At 40.9% G+C, this 15,534-nt stretch overlaps 1 protein-coding gene across 2 annotated transcripts in view; it reads right to left on the bottom strand.

The window, feature by feature from the left end:
* Positions 1-5,572: 5,572 nt before the first annotated feature.
* The window catches only part of LOC111661481 (glutamate receptor ionotropic, kainate 2-like), a 56,615-nt gene continuing 46,653 nt past the window's right edge, over positions 5,573-15,534 (bottom strand). For both annotated transcript variants that reach the window (XM_023415063.2, XM_023415064.2), the window contains exons 12-16: positions 15,010-15,128; positions 13,801-14,018; positions 12,835-13,060; positions 8,862-9,112; positions 5,573-5,819 (exon numbers count right to left, since the gene is read on the bottom strand). In XM_023415063.2, the coding sequence (XP_023270831.1) occupies positions 5,655-5,819; positions 8,862-9,112; positions 12,835-13,060; positions 13,801-14,018; positions 15,010-15,128 (979 nt within the window). In that variant the 3' untranslated portion in view covers positions 5,573-5,654. The remainder of the gene's footprint in view (positions 5,820-8,861; positions 9,113-12,834; positions 13,061-13,800; positions 14,019-15,009; positions 15,129-15,534) is intronic.

The raw sequence follows: 15,534 nt of genomic DNA, 5'->3' as shown, positions 1-15,534 counted from the left end.
CCCCCCCCCCCCCCCCCCCCAAACTCCTATGCTATCTCTGGGCAGACACATACCACTGCTGGGCAAGATCCTCGTGCGTACCAAATCATCACTTTTCGACCAACAACGCCTGCTCGGCTCAGCCAGCTACTGCAATTCCCCTTTTATTGCGTTTCCCCAGGATTTCATATTATATGTGCTGAACTTCACAGAAAGGAGGCCTGAAATGTCTACAGAGGGGGAATCATCAACCGCAGGCTGAATATTGCACCAAAGATTGCTACCAGCTTTGTTGATATGAGCCACATGGTAACAAATCATCAAATTATTTTACAGAGACCATGCCAGGAACCAGTGATTGCTTTACACTGAGGGAGGGTGAATAAAAAGATGTGAATTATTGTATTTTTGGCTCTATATTGTTGTCATATTTAACACAATAAATGTGTAAATACATTGCTTCCCTTGTTAAAATGTTGCTGTGTTGTCTTGTTAGCTTAGTTTCAACATAAATTGTTCTGATGTTTGGGAGTTCAAATGAAATTCTATTGTAACTGTTCAGATGAGTGATATTTTCAAGCATTAGTCTGTATGAGTTGTAGTGATCTGCATGTTCATACAGTCCTCATTTGTTCTAGGTGTTACAGGTATAGCTATACGTATGCTAGGGGTGAGCAATATGGATAAAATCCTCTGTTAATATCATATTATTGTGTATACAGGGATGTTACACATTTTCTGCAAGACTTTACAGCCATGCTAGCAATTAAGACTGTACTTTAGCACAGCAGCGCTTTGAGCTAGCATACTAACACGCGCAAAAGGATAATACTAACATGCTGTTGTTTTGCAGGTATTATGTTTACCATGTCAACCATCTATGCTGATTAGCTCTGAACACAAAGTACAGCTGAGGCTGATGGGAATGTGATCAGTTTAGCTTGTGTTTGGTCATGAGCTAAAGTACTGGGCCAGTTCAAATTTTGACCTGATACTAAGTTAAAAGTATCAAAGTGATGAATGAATGATGACACTAATGTCTGTACTAAATTACATGGAAATCCATCAAATAGTTGTTGAGATGTTTCACTGAAAAAACCACAAATATCAACCTGTTGGTGGCACCAGAAGAAAAGTCAGAGATCTCCGAAGTCAGTGGGCTTTATCTTCCGGGAGCATGAACGTCCATCCACCCAATAGTTGATGACATTCCAGGCTGGACCAAAGTGGATGGACTGACCATCAATACAGCCATGACAGTAGCACGGCTAATCAAAACTGTTTATGGAGACAATAACCAGAGAGGGATGTTCTGTTTTATGCTTAATCAAGCAAATTAAATACCTGACAAATCAAGGTTCGTCATCAAATTGATGTATAAATAATATAAAACCTAATTTTACCATAAAGCAGCCTCGCTCGTTATTTTGTGCCATTTCCCATAATTGTTTAATACATCAAGGGAATGGACACCACCAGTATAAACTGTATGGTAAATCTCTTATGATATATTGTATGTCCCGCCTCTAACGTGCATAATGGCTTTACAAGTACATGTACTGCTACTTGTTCAATGGGAAAAAAATCTAAGTAGGCTTACATGATTCTTAATCTGGAATCCTGAATTATTAAAGTCACTGGGAAATGAGCAGGGGAATACATTTCCTCCTTCACAAAACCTTCTTTGGCAGGTGCTATTAGCCTATAATATCTGTGTGACAAACCAAAGTCACATTCAGAAAGCAATTTTCTGTCCACAACGCAATCTCAGCCATTAATTGCCTAATGAACAAGATGTTATCCAAGGATACCTTTCCAATGACCACTTAGGAAAAGGAGGTAGAGGGATTTAATATGATGGAAATAAGTGTGACAGACTAAGCGGTCCCTGCTGAACGCACTGACGCATGCTCTGACCTTCCCTGTCAATCTGGAGGGCAGACAGGGTGGCCATTTATGTTGTGGCGGCAGAGGTCGGCCTGCAGAAACAGTTTTCATCATTACTCCCAGAAAAACCTTGTCAGAAAACGCGGAGCTGTCTGACCGCCTGCCGCCGCCTGTGGGAGGGAAATAACAATAAACAATGAAAAATCAGAGAGTCAGAAGGTGTGGAACATTCTCGGGGCCTGTTTGTCAGAATGTGCAGTCTCCTGTGTATCATTGCGAATTCTTTATACTTACAGTCATCTGGATTTCTGTGATCTCAGAGGGATATTTCAGAAAGTGTGTGGTCAGAGAAAGCCCGGCACAAAGCCAGGTGGATAGATGCACCAAGCAGCCAGGGAGCAAGTCAGGAAAACAGCTGCCTAAACATGCTTACAATCCTGATTTGATTAACAATGTTTGCAATTACCTAATGTATTTAGTTAGATAATACAAATCAAGTCTTTGGGCATTTTATCAATTAGAAGCGCCTGACAGTGCAGAATACTTCAAGAGATAATGCTCATCATTATACTTGATGGCATCGATGCACTCTTTAAATGAGATACCAACAAAGATCCTGTCTTCAGCTCGGTTGTTCCCAAGAGAATGTGAAAAGGTTGCATGAATAATATAAGGCGAAACTACAATGATGACATTTTTAATGACATTATTTGTAAAACCTTGCATCAATGTCAAATTCCATGAGCTCATACTTGTTTTCAACAGGACAGCGAAGCCTTTGGAGTCGTCTCTAATAAATGTTTCCAGGGTATTCAATCACTTCAGCTCGCACCAATAGATTTAGCCGGATGGAAAATGACAAGCAACACTGGTAGCTTCAGGCTTACGTCTTCCCTGTCGGTTTTCATAATATATATTATACGTGGTTGTTAAATAAGTCATTAACTATATCCATTCATGTACAGCGGAGATGTCATCACTGGCGTTGGCCCTTGTGTGGGTCTTTGTTTGTTTGTTTTTTTGTCTTTAAAATCCCTGGAATAACAGATCAGATGGTGAACTGGGTAGAGTGGGAAGACAGGGGCAGTGATGTAGTGACCTACCGAGTATGCTTGTCATTTCACAACATGGAACAGAGTTAACAGACAAGAGGTGTCGTGGGGCCAGATGTGATCGTGTCACTCTGTGGAGAGAATACGCATTTGGAGACAATTAGTGGATAGATGATCTTCTCTGCCCATAAGCTATCATCAACATCACGGCTCGAGTTGCTGAGATTGAGGCAACATGAGTGAAGTGGCGCCTGGCGTATGAGCAAAGGTGAGACATTTGCTATGGCAACATACGGCAAGAGCCTCGAAGCTGCTGTTTATTCCCACATCAGACTCGCTGCAGATGCACTGTTTCCTACATTCACAAGCGGCCTATCAGGCTCCTTCTTGGAATCAGCAGCTGAAAAAAAATTATCACCACATTTCACCATTTAGTAGCTAATCTGGAGCTTTCTGTCATATTACATGATCTTCATCAGCAAATGGAGTTGTAAGTTATTAAAGGTATAGATGTTCGGATTTCCATTTTTTAAAAAGCTTAAAAGCTGAAATAGACAATGAAACTTCATAACAACTGGGCAAAGTCCATCTGCTGATGAAGATCATCTGATACGACTGAAAACTGCAGATCAGCTGCTAAATGGACATTGTGGTGCAACAGTCTACAGCTCATCAAGTTATTTTTGTCTGCTATGTAGTCCTAAAGGTAATATTTTCTGAAATAAGTGAGAAACATCTTCCGGCGGTATGAGATTATTTCCACCTATTTCAAATACAAATCAACTATTTTCTCTTCATTCAGGTGCAGCCATCTGTCATATTCCTTGCCTTGGTTATAGATAGTGACAAATTGCTAATAAATTTTTGAGAAAACTTGATTTGTATAGAACATATGACGAGAGGACAGCCTTAGCGCACAGACTGATTATTTTTATAGCTACACCAATAAATCGGCTGGGCCAACATTAGCTTATAGCAGATATATTGATATGGATGTATATGTCAGCTGCTAAGTAACAAGAAATTGCAGTACAGAAATGTAAAAATAGGTCAAAGGTCATTTAGAAACAGTTTATCCACCAGAGAGCACTTACAAGTTGATGTTTTTAACTGTCATATGTTCCACTTAGTATGTGTCCTTATCAAAACAGTTTGTTTATGTTATGTATTTAACTATTGGCCAACATATCATCATAAGTAATGGTCTCAAAAACCCAGTATTGGTTATAGTATATAGTATAATTATATAATTATTTTCACTAGTTTAAAAAAGTAAGACTTTGAGATTTGATACTAGTCAAAAATCCCATGATAAAATTTGTATTTCTTTTTACAGTATCTTAAGGCGAAAATGTAGTGTGATAACAACATTGCAGCCTGGTATCTACACTTAGGTTCATTTTTAACACAAGCAACACTTCCATATTTTACTATGTCTTTCATGGTGACTCATCATAACCACTGTTACTTAACCACGCTTGTCAGTGTGCTTTCGCTGACAGTTGCAATTTCTAGAATGAGTCACCTACTTCTTTTAAATTTTCATTGTTCTTACCCACTGAAATCCACCACATTGTCCCCAGACACTATGTACAGCAGGCCCCACGAGACTGACGGGAAAAAAAAAAAGAAAAAAAAAAGACTTAATCTCTGAGTGATGAGAGAGAGATGAACCCTACACAGCAGAGTTTTGAAGCCCCACAGCCACCAGTTGTCAGAGTTTGAGGGCTGAGTTAGTATCTGCTACATATGTTGTCCACAGGAGGGGCTACCATGATACAAAGTACTACAAAACTTCTTGTTCTTGTACAAAAACAAACATTTTTGTAGAAATACTGCATTTTAAACAACAACTGATACAGAGTGAAAACCGCAGACCGTGTAAGGACGGACATGGAGGAGGACTTTGACAGTATACGTTGCTTGTAGAGGCTTTGAACATAATAATAGGCATGGTAGAAAGTTCTTTACAAGGGCAGAACTTTGGCACAAGAAAGGCATTACAGAAAAAAAAAAAAACGATGAGTATTCAACAAGGTCAGCATAGATGATTTCAAACTAAATATCACTTTTATACATCAGTTCATAGCAAACCATTTGGCTCTGTCTACCGTTGCCTTTGTCGGTGTGAGATTAGTGTTCGTCCAAATCATTGGAAAGAAACTCAAGCCACTGAAGGGAGGGGCTGATGGGGTCACACACACATGGAGGTAAGACAAAAGGGCATTGACATCAACAGAAAAACTACATCTGGTGTTACTGTCACAATAGCGTTGTCTCTTCTGCACAGGTGTGTCAGATGAGTGTGTGTTCGTGTTTGTGTGTGCTTGTGTATGTGTGTGTGTGTGTGTGTGTGTGTGTGTGTGTGTGTGTGTGTGTGAGAGAGCATACATGTGTTATGTGTGTGTTTAAATCCACCTCTAGTGTGGACCAGACTTATGTTTTGTCCCAAACCTGCTTGGATCATTTCAATTTACATACTTTATCAACACAAACACAAATGAGTCCTTCCTTTCCAGCTCCCTTCAAGAAGTGAATGTCACAGTGAGGTGACACTGCTCAGGTATCTATATATTTCCACAGGAAACATCTGTCTACATAAGCAAGTAGGTTCAAAAGGAATCCTGTTTTGACTGCTAACCTCAGTTTGTGGTTAAGTCAGCATTAATTCGACCCTGTCTCCCCCTCCATGTATGTCAAGTGAGGGGGTGGGGGGGGGTGGGCTACGTTCAGTGCTCATGCCATGGTTTCCTTTCCTGGGAGTCTCCTGTCGTTGAACGTGTGCATGTTGATGACCTCCTCCGTCTTGACGATGACGGGCGGCTGAGGCTTCTGTTTGAGGCGGCGTTGGCACTTCAGAGACACGCGCAGCTCGTCCATCATGGCGCTGCAGAACGATCGCTGCGGAGGGCGAGGGCAAAGAGGGAAAAGTTATGGCTGGCATCACGGTGTCTGCCACATTACTCAAACCTGTGCACCTCGACCGTGTTGAATATAGATAATACTGACATTTTATTCAATACAGACTATTGGTAAGAGATTATGCTCGGAGTTTCTCCCAGGCTAAATAACTGTCTAGAAAATATGATGAAAATGTATTTGTTTCCATATTGTAAAACGTGCATTGGTAACAGTGTGCACTCCATTATTAAAACCACTATGTGGAGAATATGTATTCGATTAAACCTTTTTTTCAAACTAGCCTGGTGGCATTTGTTATTATGGAAAATTTTAACAATACCAACGAATATTGGTTGCAGTCTATTATATGTGTTCTTGACACCTCAGTGTTCCTGAGTCAGATCTGTGGGGGTAGTGGCAGGCACTGACGTCTGCTATAGTATCCTTGTTTTTTTGATTTTTACCACTAGGGGGCATCAACATTGGGATTTACAAAAAAATCTTCACATACTTCAAAAATCTGTTCACTTTCAAATTAAATCAACATTATTGATTTATTGGACACATGTACGGAAACAGTGCTTTCTGTGCCAGCTTTGATGTTTTTTTATTTTCCTTCTTCATATTTTGTTGCTGGTGTTGGTTTCATGTTGTGTAATTATGCCGCTGCCCTTTTGATCAGAAATAATAGATTTTGATCTGAAGAGACCATTTACCTGCCTGGTCTTTCAAACTTCAAATGCCCAGTGTGCAACACAGTTTTCTCATAAAAGAATTTAATTTAAAACCCAATCTAAAAACATTTTCCAGACTTCAGAGAGCTCCTCCAGGCTCCGGATATCAATATACAACTGTTTTTACATGCTAAGTGCTACTCCTCATGATGAGTAAACCAATCTTTATGTGTAAAGTTGGTGAAATACCCCTTTAACTTTGCCAACCAAATGAAAATAATTTAAGTCTTGATGTAAAACTCAAGACACTAAGAGTTTCGGCAAAGGACCGAATAAACAAGGTAAAACTTGTTCATTTAACTGATAAACAATTTTTTTTTTTTTTTTTGAAAACCAGGCCTTTACTTAAAGGTCTGACGTGTCCCAGATTTTCCCCCTTTTCAGCTTCACTGCCACACAAATGTCTGAATGCTGCTTCCGAGTGTTTTGCGTCCTGCCAAGAACTAAATCCCGAGCAAAACATTCAACACTTGTAATTTTTGGCATGCTAGAGGAAAACGTAAAGATATCGAACAAAGGACAAAACATCCACTTCGGCAGATTAAATCCCAAAATATTGGTGCGTTCTTTTAAAACATCAATCACCCCCTCACAGAGTGACATGCGTTATGTAACTTCTGTAATATGAGCTTCTGTTGTCCCTGCATAATGCCTGTGGTGTGAAATCCTATAAAATGTCAATATGCCTGTGCACCAACATTGCCAAGACAAATTCCCATATATCCACTTTCTGATTATGCAAAATCTAATTCAAATTCTTGGAGGGGGTAGGAGGAGAAGAGATATAAAAGAGGAGGGAGAGCATTAAAGTATGAAGCTATTATTTTTCTGTTTGTGTATGTGTGTAGGTGTGTGAGATGGATATCTGTGGGTGGCTTATGCACCAGGTATTTTTGTTTTTTTTTCCCCTCCATTTTTACATATATTTGTCTGGCGTATGAATGAGAGATTGTGCATACTTGGGAAGATGAGTGATTACAGAAGTAGAGAGGGGCAGGACGGGTGAGGGGAAAAGAAATGGTGAAAAGCAAAGAGGAGGGATATGGATTAGACTGATGGGGGGAAAAAGAAGGAGAACAAGGGGGGTAAAAAAAAAAAAAAAAAACTGGTGATGTTTGGGTAGAGGAGGTTGGCGGGGCGAGGAAATAGAGAGGGAGAGGCTTGTTGTCAGCATGTAAATTACAAGCACCTTGGCAGCCTAGAGACTGTGGCATTTGCAAATTATCTGAATATTGTGACCCAGTCTTGCGGCTCTTGATTAATGATATCTAAGATGTGCTCTGAAACATATGCAGCCCGTAAACCCCCCCCCCCCAAAAAAAAAACAAACAAACAAAAAAAAAAAAAACGCCAGAAACTAATTACTATCCCAATAAAGTAACACACCACTGCGCTGTGATAATTCTGTAGATGTAAATAATTAAAATTGTATCAAACGGACTTTTACAATTATCTGGAAACATCATTGCACAAGTTAAAGTGCACTAAAATACACACTCCACACTGTGTGATGAATCATGAGCACTCAGTACGAAAATAAACCACAGATAGAACAGCCTGAAATGTATTCAGTCTCCTGCTTTAAAGAAATATAACCAGAGGCGGGAGAAAAGAAAGCTGCACATGTATACGCATTCAGACAAATCATACGATTAAAGGATGAGCTCATGTTTTTTTTTTTTTTTTTTACTCTTTAAAACGATACTCACATACCAATATGTAAATTGAAATAGCTGCTGTAATTGTTTTGCCTGCTCTTACTAGCCGTGAAGAGACTCCATCTTGATTCAAGTCGGTACAGTATCAACCACAGTTTCAGTTTCAAGTCTTTTTGTTGCTGTCTCTCCATGGAATGTGTTATCAAAAAGACAAAGTGAAGAACAAGAGGAATCTCTTCAGGGAAGGAGGAACAATTAGAGCGACCAAAAACCATTTCAATGTAAATATGAGCATGAGTATTGTTTTAAGGTCTTTAAAAAAATGTGAACTTATCCTTTACTCGAATCCTGAACCTACGAAAAAGAACAGAAATGCAAACTAAACTAACTAAACTAAACAGAGCAATATGTATGTGTTTGTGTTTTATTTTATTTTAGTGTGATTTAATTGGTCAACTTTACAGTTCAATTCCCCTTAAAAAGGAAGTAAAATAAGAAAAAGAGACAATAAAGCAATAAAGATGAGTGATAAATGAAGTGATGTCAAATCCGAAAATGAAACACAGCTTAAATCAAACGACTGGCACAGGGACGAGGAAAACGCAGCAGAATCTTCAATCCTTTAAATGTATCGGAAAAGGCTCCAGTACCTTCTCCAGCTGTGCGTTCTGTTTAGACTTGTAAAGGACCTCCCCCACAGCCACGAACACTGACAGCACCAGTCCTGCAGCCAGCACGATGAAGATCCCGCCGATGTTCTGCACCCCCAGAGCGCTGGCCTCTTTGCTCTCCTCCTCGGGACAGCCGTTCCCTCGCCACCACTTCTCCTTCATCATGTGCAGCTTCCCTTCCTCCTGCAGCTGCAGAATGGCTATTGTGATCTTATCTCTGTATGGAGAGCCTGTGGGGTCAAAAACACAACGTGAGACCCGGTGGACATAGATAACTGCAAAATATGGTTAAAAAAAAAAGAAAAAAAAAAGAAAATCATTATGTTTAGGAGGGCTGGTCGGGAATCAGATTTTTTCCAAAAGATTTCACGATAACGATATTATCAATATATCAATAACAAATAAAAAAAAACATTATCAGTTAAAATCATCTTTAACTTTGTTTATTGTGAGCTTTGTCTCTTTTTTTGGGCAAAATCATTAGACTCAAATACGAGTGTGGGGAGGTGCTGAAAAGGAAACCACAAGGCCTTACATCACGATATTATCATACGTGTATATATAACCACTGGTGGTGGGCGTATGAAACACGCTGTGGTTCGCATGTGATCATATAACCTGTCATGTTATTGTTGGCTGCTTAGAGGAGGGGAGGGGGGGGTTTGTAAGTCCTTCTTCAAATCCCACTAATCCCTATATTCACAGAGTGAGTCCAGAATTCTCACTCATCTCTGCAGTGTGTGAATTATAACGCACAGGGAGCTGGCAACAAACACTTGGCTTTGTGTAGCCGAGCTGCTGTTGATTCTGACGAATTAGCTGCTGTTTGCGCGCGCTTCCGTGAGCCATAAATGGAGGACATAAACAGGAAAAACACAGCAGCCCAGTGGGGTGTACGTTACATGGGTGCATATGTGTTTGGGATTATATGTGTATATTAGAGATATGGTTTCTCTACAAGTGTGTTTTTATGCATGTTGATTTCATGGTGAGTAAAAGAACCCAAATCCAGAGACAGTGGGAAGGCGCCAGAATTAGCGACAAGGCATTAAGGCGCAGTGGGTGCTGGCGTGATCAAAGGAGGAGTAATCGTTGCGGAGTACCCGACTGGGGTCGTGTTCCTCTCCTTTCCGCAGCGTGTTTGACACAACACACGGACCGATCGAGGCGCAGCACACACACCCTGCCCCAACCGGGCCGAGAAAGATTAATACTTACTGTGAGCATTCATGTTTCATTTATAAACTGCTTTGAAAGCTTGTTAGTGTATTTATGTGATTACAGAAATCATACGTAATGAAGGCTGGTTGTACATTTCGATTTCTATTTAAGGCGTTTTGGCTCATGTGCTTATTCAGAGTGACTTAAAAAGAGATGAAACAGCAGTAAAATATGACAATTTTATAATGCCGACATAATAGAAATCATTTTACAAACATGGGAACATTTTGTGCTCAAAACCTGAATCTGGCTCCAGGTAGCAGGTAGCAGCACTTTGTCTGCTGCTCTCATATAGTTTGGGCTGTCAGCCCCTGTAGTTGATTCCCTCTCTGTCTCATCTATCATTTATCTGTTGCCATCCATCATCCTTTCATCTCAGAGTCTCTGTGTATTTAGACTGACAAAAGGGACATTAATACAAAAAACTGAAAAATACATAGAATGCCACTGATTTTTGAAAAGCGTATCTGTGTTCACTAAAAAAGCTTTGTATTTCTGTAAGTTTACCTGTGTGTGTGTGTGTGTGTGTGTGTGTGTGTGAGCATATGGGTTTTCCTTTTCTTTTCTTTATGGTGTGCACGGTTTGAAGTGATAACCTAAAGCACACGTGTAGCCCTGCATTCTGTACATGTACAGATACGTGGTGCTTTCAAAACGCAGTCGTACATATATATATATATAGATCTATATATAAACGCATGTGTGCACGTGCATGTGATAAGCATATGCTTGCTTCATTTGAGGATGAGAGATCTATCAAGTATCCGAGTCCCCTGATTCTGGCTCCCCTCATATTTCAAATGATTAATGATGGCCTAACAAAGCAGGCCTTGGATAAATGCTAATAGGATGGGTCCTTCGAGAGGAGGATATGGAGAGCGGGGCCTGGGCAAATGGAAAAGCACTGTGCTTGACACAGTGTGCATACACAACTACCTGACAGATGTTGAACACCAGAGGACATCCATCACTCCCACACTGTCTGGCTTCTAGTATTAATGTGATCACAGTTTAAGTCGATGGCTGTAGATGACGCATTTGCGTTTTGGGAAAAGGACGTGTGAAAACCGACAAGCGCTAAAAGGTTAAGACTTATTATACGACTTGCTCTGGTTTATTGCCGTAACAGCCCCACAGGGAGGGAGCTGCTAAACAGTGCTCAGCAGGGCAAAAGTTATAGGCTAAGAGGTCTTCATTGGGTTTGGGACAAGGACACAAGGAGAAAGCAACGATCTGAAAAAAAAAGAAAAGATTCCTCCCTTTCGCAGAGCACTGCTGGCATGAAAACAGAGCTCACTTTGAACTAATAAAGTAATTATCTCCAGACCTCTTCTGTCACAGAAGAAACATTTTACAGGCTATAATCAGCTTTATTTCTGAAATACTGAGCAATGAACATCAGGATTAGAGATTGAAATGAGTAAGTGGGCAGTAATAACTTTGAAAGCGGACATTTCAAATCATGCATTTGAAACCACTTACCGCTGAATTAAAATGATTTGGGCTATATTTTGGAGTCATATATTTGATACACTATGTTGGCACATGAATGAAAAGAGAACTGATCCATGTTCTAGGACTGTGTGTCCGTCTCAAGGGCATCAGTGTAAGTACTTCTGCACTTATGGAGCCACAGTGGGACTATATTTCACAGCATCATCTCAGCTTTGTTACAGCCGCGGCAATCACGGCATCCCTGCAGATCTATAACTGCCTCATACCCATCAGCAGCGGCCGGGTCCAGATGTGGATGGGCAGAAATTAATCCTCCATATTTTGATGGCCTTCCTATCACTGATGATAGATGTGGCCATTATAGCGGGTCGCAGTGCTCTCCCTGGCCTCGTCATGACCACTCTAACCTCCGCGACACCGGGGCCGCAACCATCACCAGCTTTCAGCCAGGGTCCCCGGGAGCGCCAGGGTTGTGAGCTGCACGTTTATTAACCCTGACATATGCTTTATACACAACAAAAGTGTTGGTGGAAAAATATTTGATTCATGAGACCATTTCCCAAAATGTCAAATAAAAACAAAAACAGTGGTTTTGATGGTTTTAGCTCATCTGCTTCATCACAGGGTAATGGCCCTTTAAAATGTCAGGACAATACTTTCTGACAGGCGCTGGGTCAAACAAGCAGTTTAAAACAGTTCTTAGTGCTCGTTTTGTATTTCTGAAGTGCTTTGTTGTTGTGGTTTAATGCGCAGACACAATTCAGACGGTGTCAAGTAACTCACAGGGAATTGCACTAAATTGACTTTCGGGTTGCGTTCTGTGATTGCTTCACTGTCTTGCACACATAATGTAGCCTTACGTGACCCCAAAGTCGGCTAGAAGACACCATTAAAAGTATTTGTGAACAATGTTTAACCCAGGTTTGCCTCTCTACTCTGTAAATAATCCTGAGAGGAAATCATTATGGCTGGAAAAAAAAGATCTCGAACGTTTGCCTGTTTTTTGAGCCTTGGGCACATTTTCACCTTATCCATAAATTCAACCTCTTCAGCCATTCGCTTTTCATTAAGCTAAACCTTTTACACCTCACTCTGTCGAACCATTATACCCATGACCCCATCAATAGAGGTCAAACTTTCCATTCTCGGAGCTTATCCATCATCCACACTATATTCCTTTATCTGTCCCGTAGTATCTGCAGTATCTCTCTCTGACCTACAGCTATTCAAACGCAGCGGGCAACACAGAGGTGCGTAGAGGTTTGAGGTCATTTACCCATAGGTGTTCCCACTCCGTAGGCTTTGGAGTCTATGAGGCCTCCGATCTGCGTGAGGTTGCAGTTGCGCTGGGTGACAAACTCGATGGTGGTGGACTCCATGAGGAAGGCGTAGTCCGAGGTCAGCACGCGCTGGATGCCCTCATCCACGTTCTTCACCATCACAGATTGCCTCCTGCTGTTCATGAACTCCCACATCTTGTCATAGGTGGAGATTTTTGTCTTCTGCAAAAAGTCACCAGGAGAAAAGGAGAAGGAGTGAGACTGGAAGCAGCATTAGGAACCAACACGATGGTGAACTCTAAATTCTGATGTTCCGATGCAGTTACTAAATTTGAGAAGCAAAAGATAGAAATATTTTTTATCTATATTTCTATGAAAAAGAAAGGAAGTTTAAGTTATATTCCGTTAGATTTTCATGAAATCAAATTTTGTTTTTGATGCTATTTGTGGTTGCCATTTTTTCAGCATAAGCAATTATTACAAGTGTAAACTGAACATTCCCTGCTGCTGCTATTTCATGCTTTAAGTATTGAACATGGTGCCTTTTATTGAGAAATAAATGCAAATTAATTTTTAAAATGCATCCACTAAAACAAGACATGGTTATTTTCAGCATTTCTTTTCTTTTTTTTGACACCAGCTCAGTTTAAAACATCGCATGGGTTAAAGGAACAAGAAGGAGCAGCAACACCGAATTGTTAGATGAGAATTCAGGCGACGCACAACTCCAACTTCTCAGCAAAGTAATCAACTCCAAAGCTCAGTGGGGCGCTTTTGTGTTAAAAACTACTTGCACAGTGTGCAGAACGAAATCAGACTGCAGTCGCAATTATTGTTGGCTGATTCCTTGATTAAAACAACACGTCTTTGTCTGGCTGCACTGTAAACAGAACAGAAGTGACAAAGAAAGCTTCCTCTTAAAAAACCCGCTCTGTAACAACCCCCAGGCACGCCCAGCTTACCTTGAAGAAGGTCATGGTGGCGCCGTCCTCCACCACCCCGTACAGGATTTTTGTCTGTTTGGCCAGGTCGTCGGCTGAGTCTATAGGCGACTCCATCCTCTCCACGGTGAGGAAGGCAGCCAGGTTGGCCGTGTACGAGGAGATGATGATGAGGGTGAAGAACCACCAGATGCCTCCCACTATTCGAGTCGACAAAGCCTTGGGCATGAGCTCTGAGCCTGGTGTGAGGGAGGTGGCAGGGGGGTGAAAGTTACACTGCAGAATGTATTCATCTCAGCATGTATTATGCTTCTAATCTTGTATCTAATTGTTTATGCTGATAATGTCAAAAACAAGATAAGATTAGTTCCTTAAAAAGCTACAAAAAAGAAAAAGCTTGTTTCAAGAACTCTCGTCAAGTTTTCAGCTGAGGCAGGTGCGCCACTCACTTCAAGATGAAATCACTTCAGAGAGCTCTCAAAACAAGATGATTGTTGGATTTCAAACAAGTGAAATTATCTTGTCTGAGTCACAAGCGAGTGCTTTAAATAATGCAGGAGACACAGAAAAGTGCTGTTTAAAATGTCCCCCGAGGACGAGGTTTGCATAAATCAATGCAATCAAATAAACACATTCAATATTGATCATTCACAACAGAGCGGAGAAGTGATGGGCTGTTTGGGCCAGAGAGTCATGTACCCAAGGTAACCTCACATCCTGACTCCACATCCCACTGATCTCTAGGTGCTCATGGGCCAAGGGCAAGAGGAGAGGACACTGGGTATTATTGTGCTATCATTACTGTGATAAAGAGCTGATTTATAGGCTGCATATTATTTCAAAATAAAATCTCAGAGGTGATGTTATTGGAGTGGCTGCTGATAAAAATATTGATATATATTTTTTTCAAATTCTAATCTCTAAATCAGGGGTTTTAAAGTGAGGGAAAATTGATTTTACTCAAGTGGTGCGAGGGATGTTCAAATCTATCCCTCTCATACAGACATGTCTCATATGCTCATATACTGTAGGTTTATTCTATGTTCCTATGAGCTCAGCTGATTTAATTAAAAAACCATTACACGCACATTTGCTCTAAGTTCTGTCTGGACCCCCAGAGGTCTCTCTGTTGCCGCTGGCTTGTATAAAACAACCAATTCCTCAGAGACAGTGGGATATAGAGAGCTCCAGCTCCACAGAGCAACAGCAGCCACAGGCTGAGGCAACTACCTTGCTGCATGAGAGCCCCAACTCCAAACCAGAAACTATTGAGCAGCGTAAAATTGTTTTCCACTACATCTGAGTCGGGGTTGCATGGATGCGGGTTGTACCACTCATAAGGGCTAAACCTATAAAAGGGAGAGAGCACAGAGACAGATATGTCAGCACAAAGCAAAGAACAGTGTGTTCCCTGGTGCAGATTAAACGGCAGATAAAACATCCATTTTAAAACACAGTGAGCAGGAACAAAGGGAATGTAAATGTGTAGGAATCCTGTGTTGTGGCCTCAGGGTCAGAGCTTCTGCTGAGACCAAAGCAAATCATTCAAGCTTTTGCTGAGATCAACTTATTGGCATATTCAAATGCCATCAGTTTATTGTGAGAACAGATCAATAGGCTGGAATAACACTGTCACTGGTGATAATGTCCAAGTACGTGATGATCTTTGGAGCTCATTTGGATTCACTGACTCAGGAGCCTTTATGTGTTTCCCCACAGCAACTGCAATCACCATTACTTTGCAGACGCCATATA

This window comes from Seriola lalandi, unplaced genomic scaffold, assembly GCF_002814215.2.
Source record: "Seriola lalandi dorsalis isolate HSWRI2012SDOR001 ecotype SW California unplaced genomic scaffold, Sedor1 jcf7180002054544, whole genome shotgun sequence".
NCBI lineage: Eukaryota > Metazoa > Chordata > Actinopteri > Carangiformes > Carangidae > Seriola > Seriola lalandi.
This window is presented reverse-complemented; position numbering and strand designations above follow the sequence as displayed.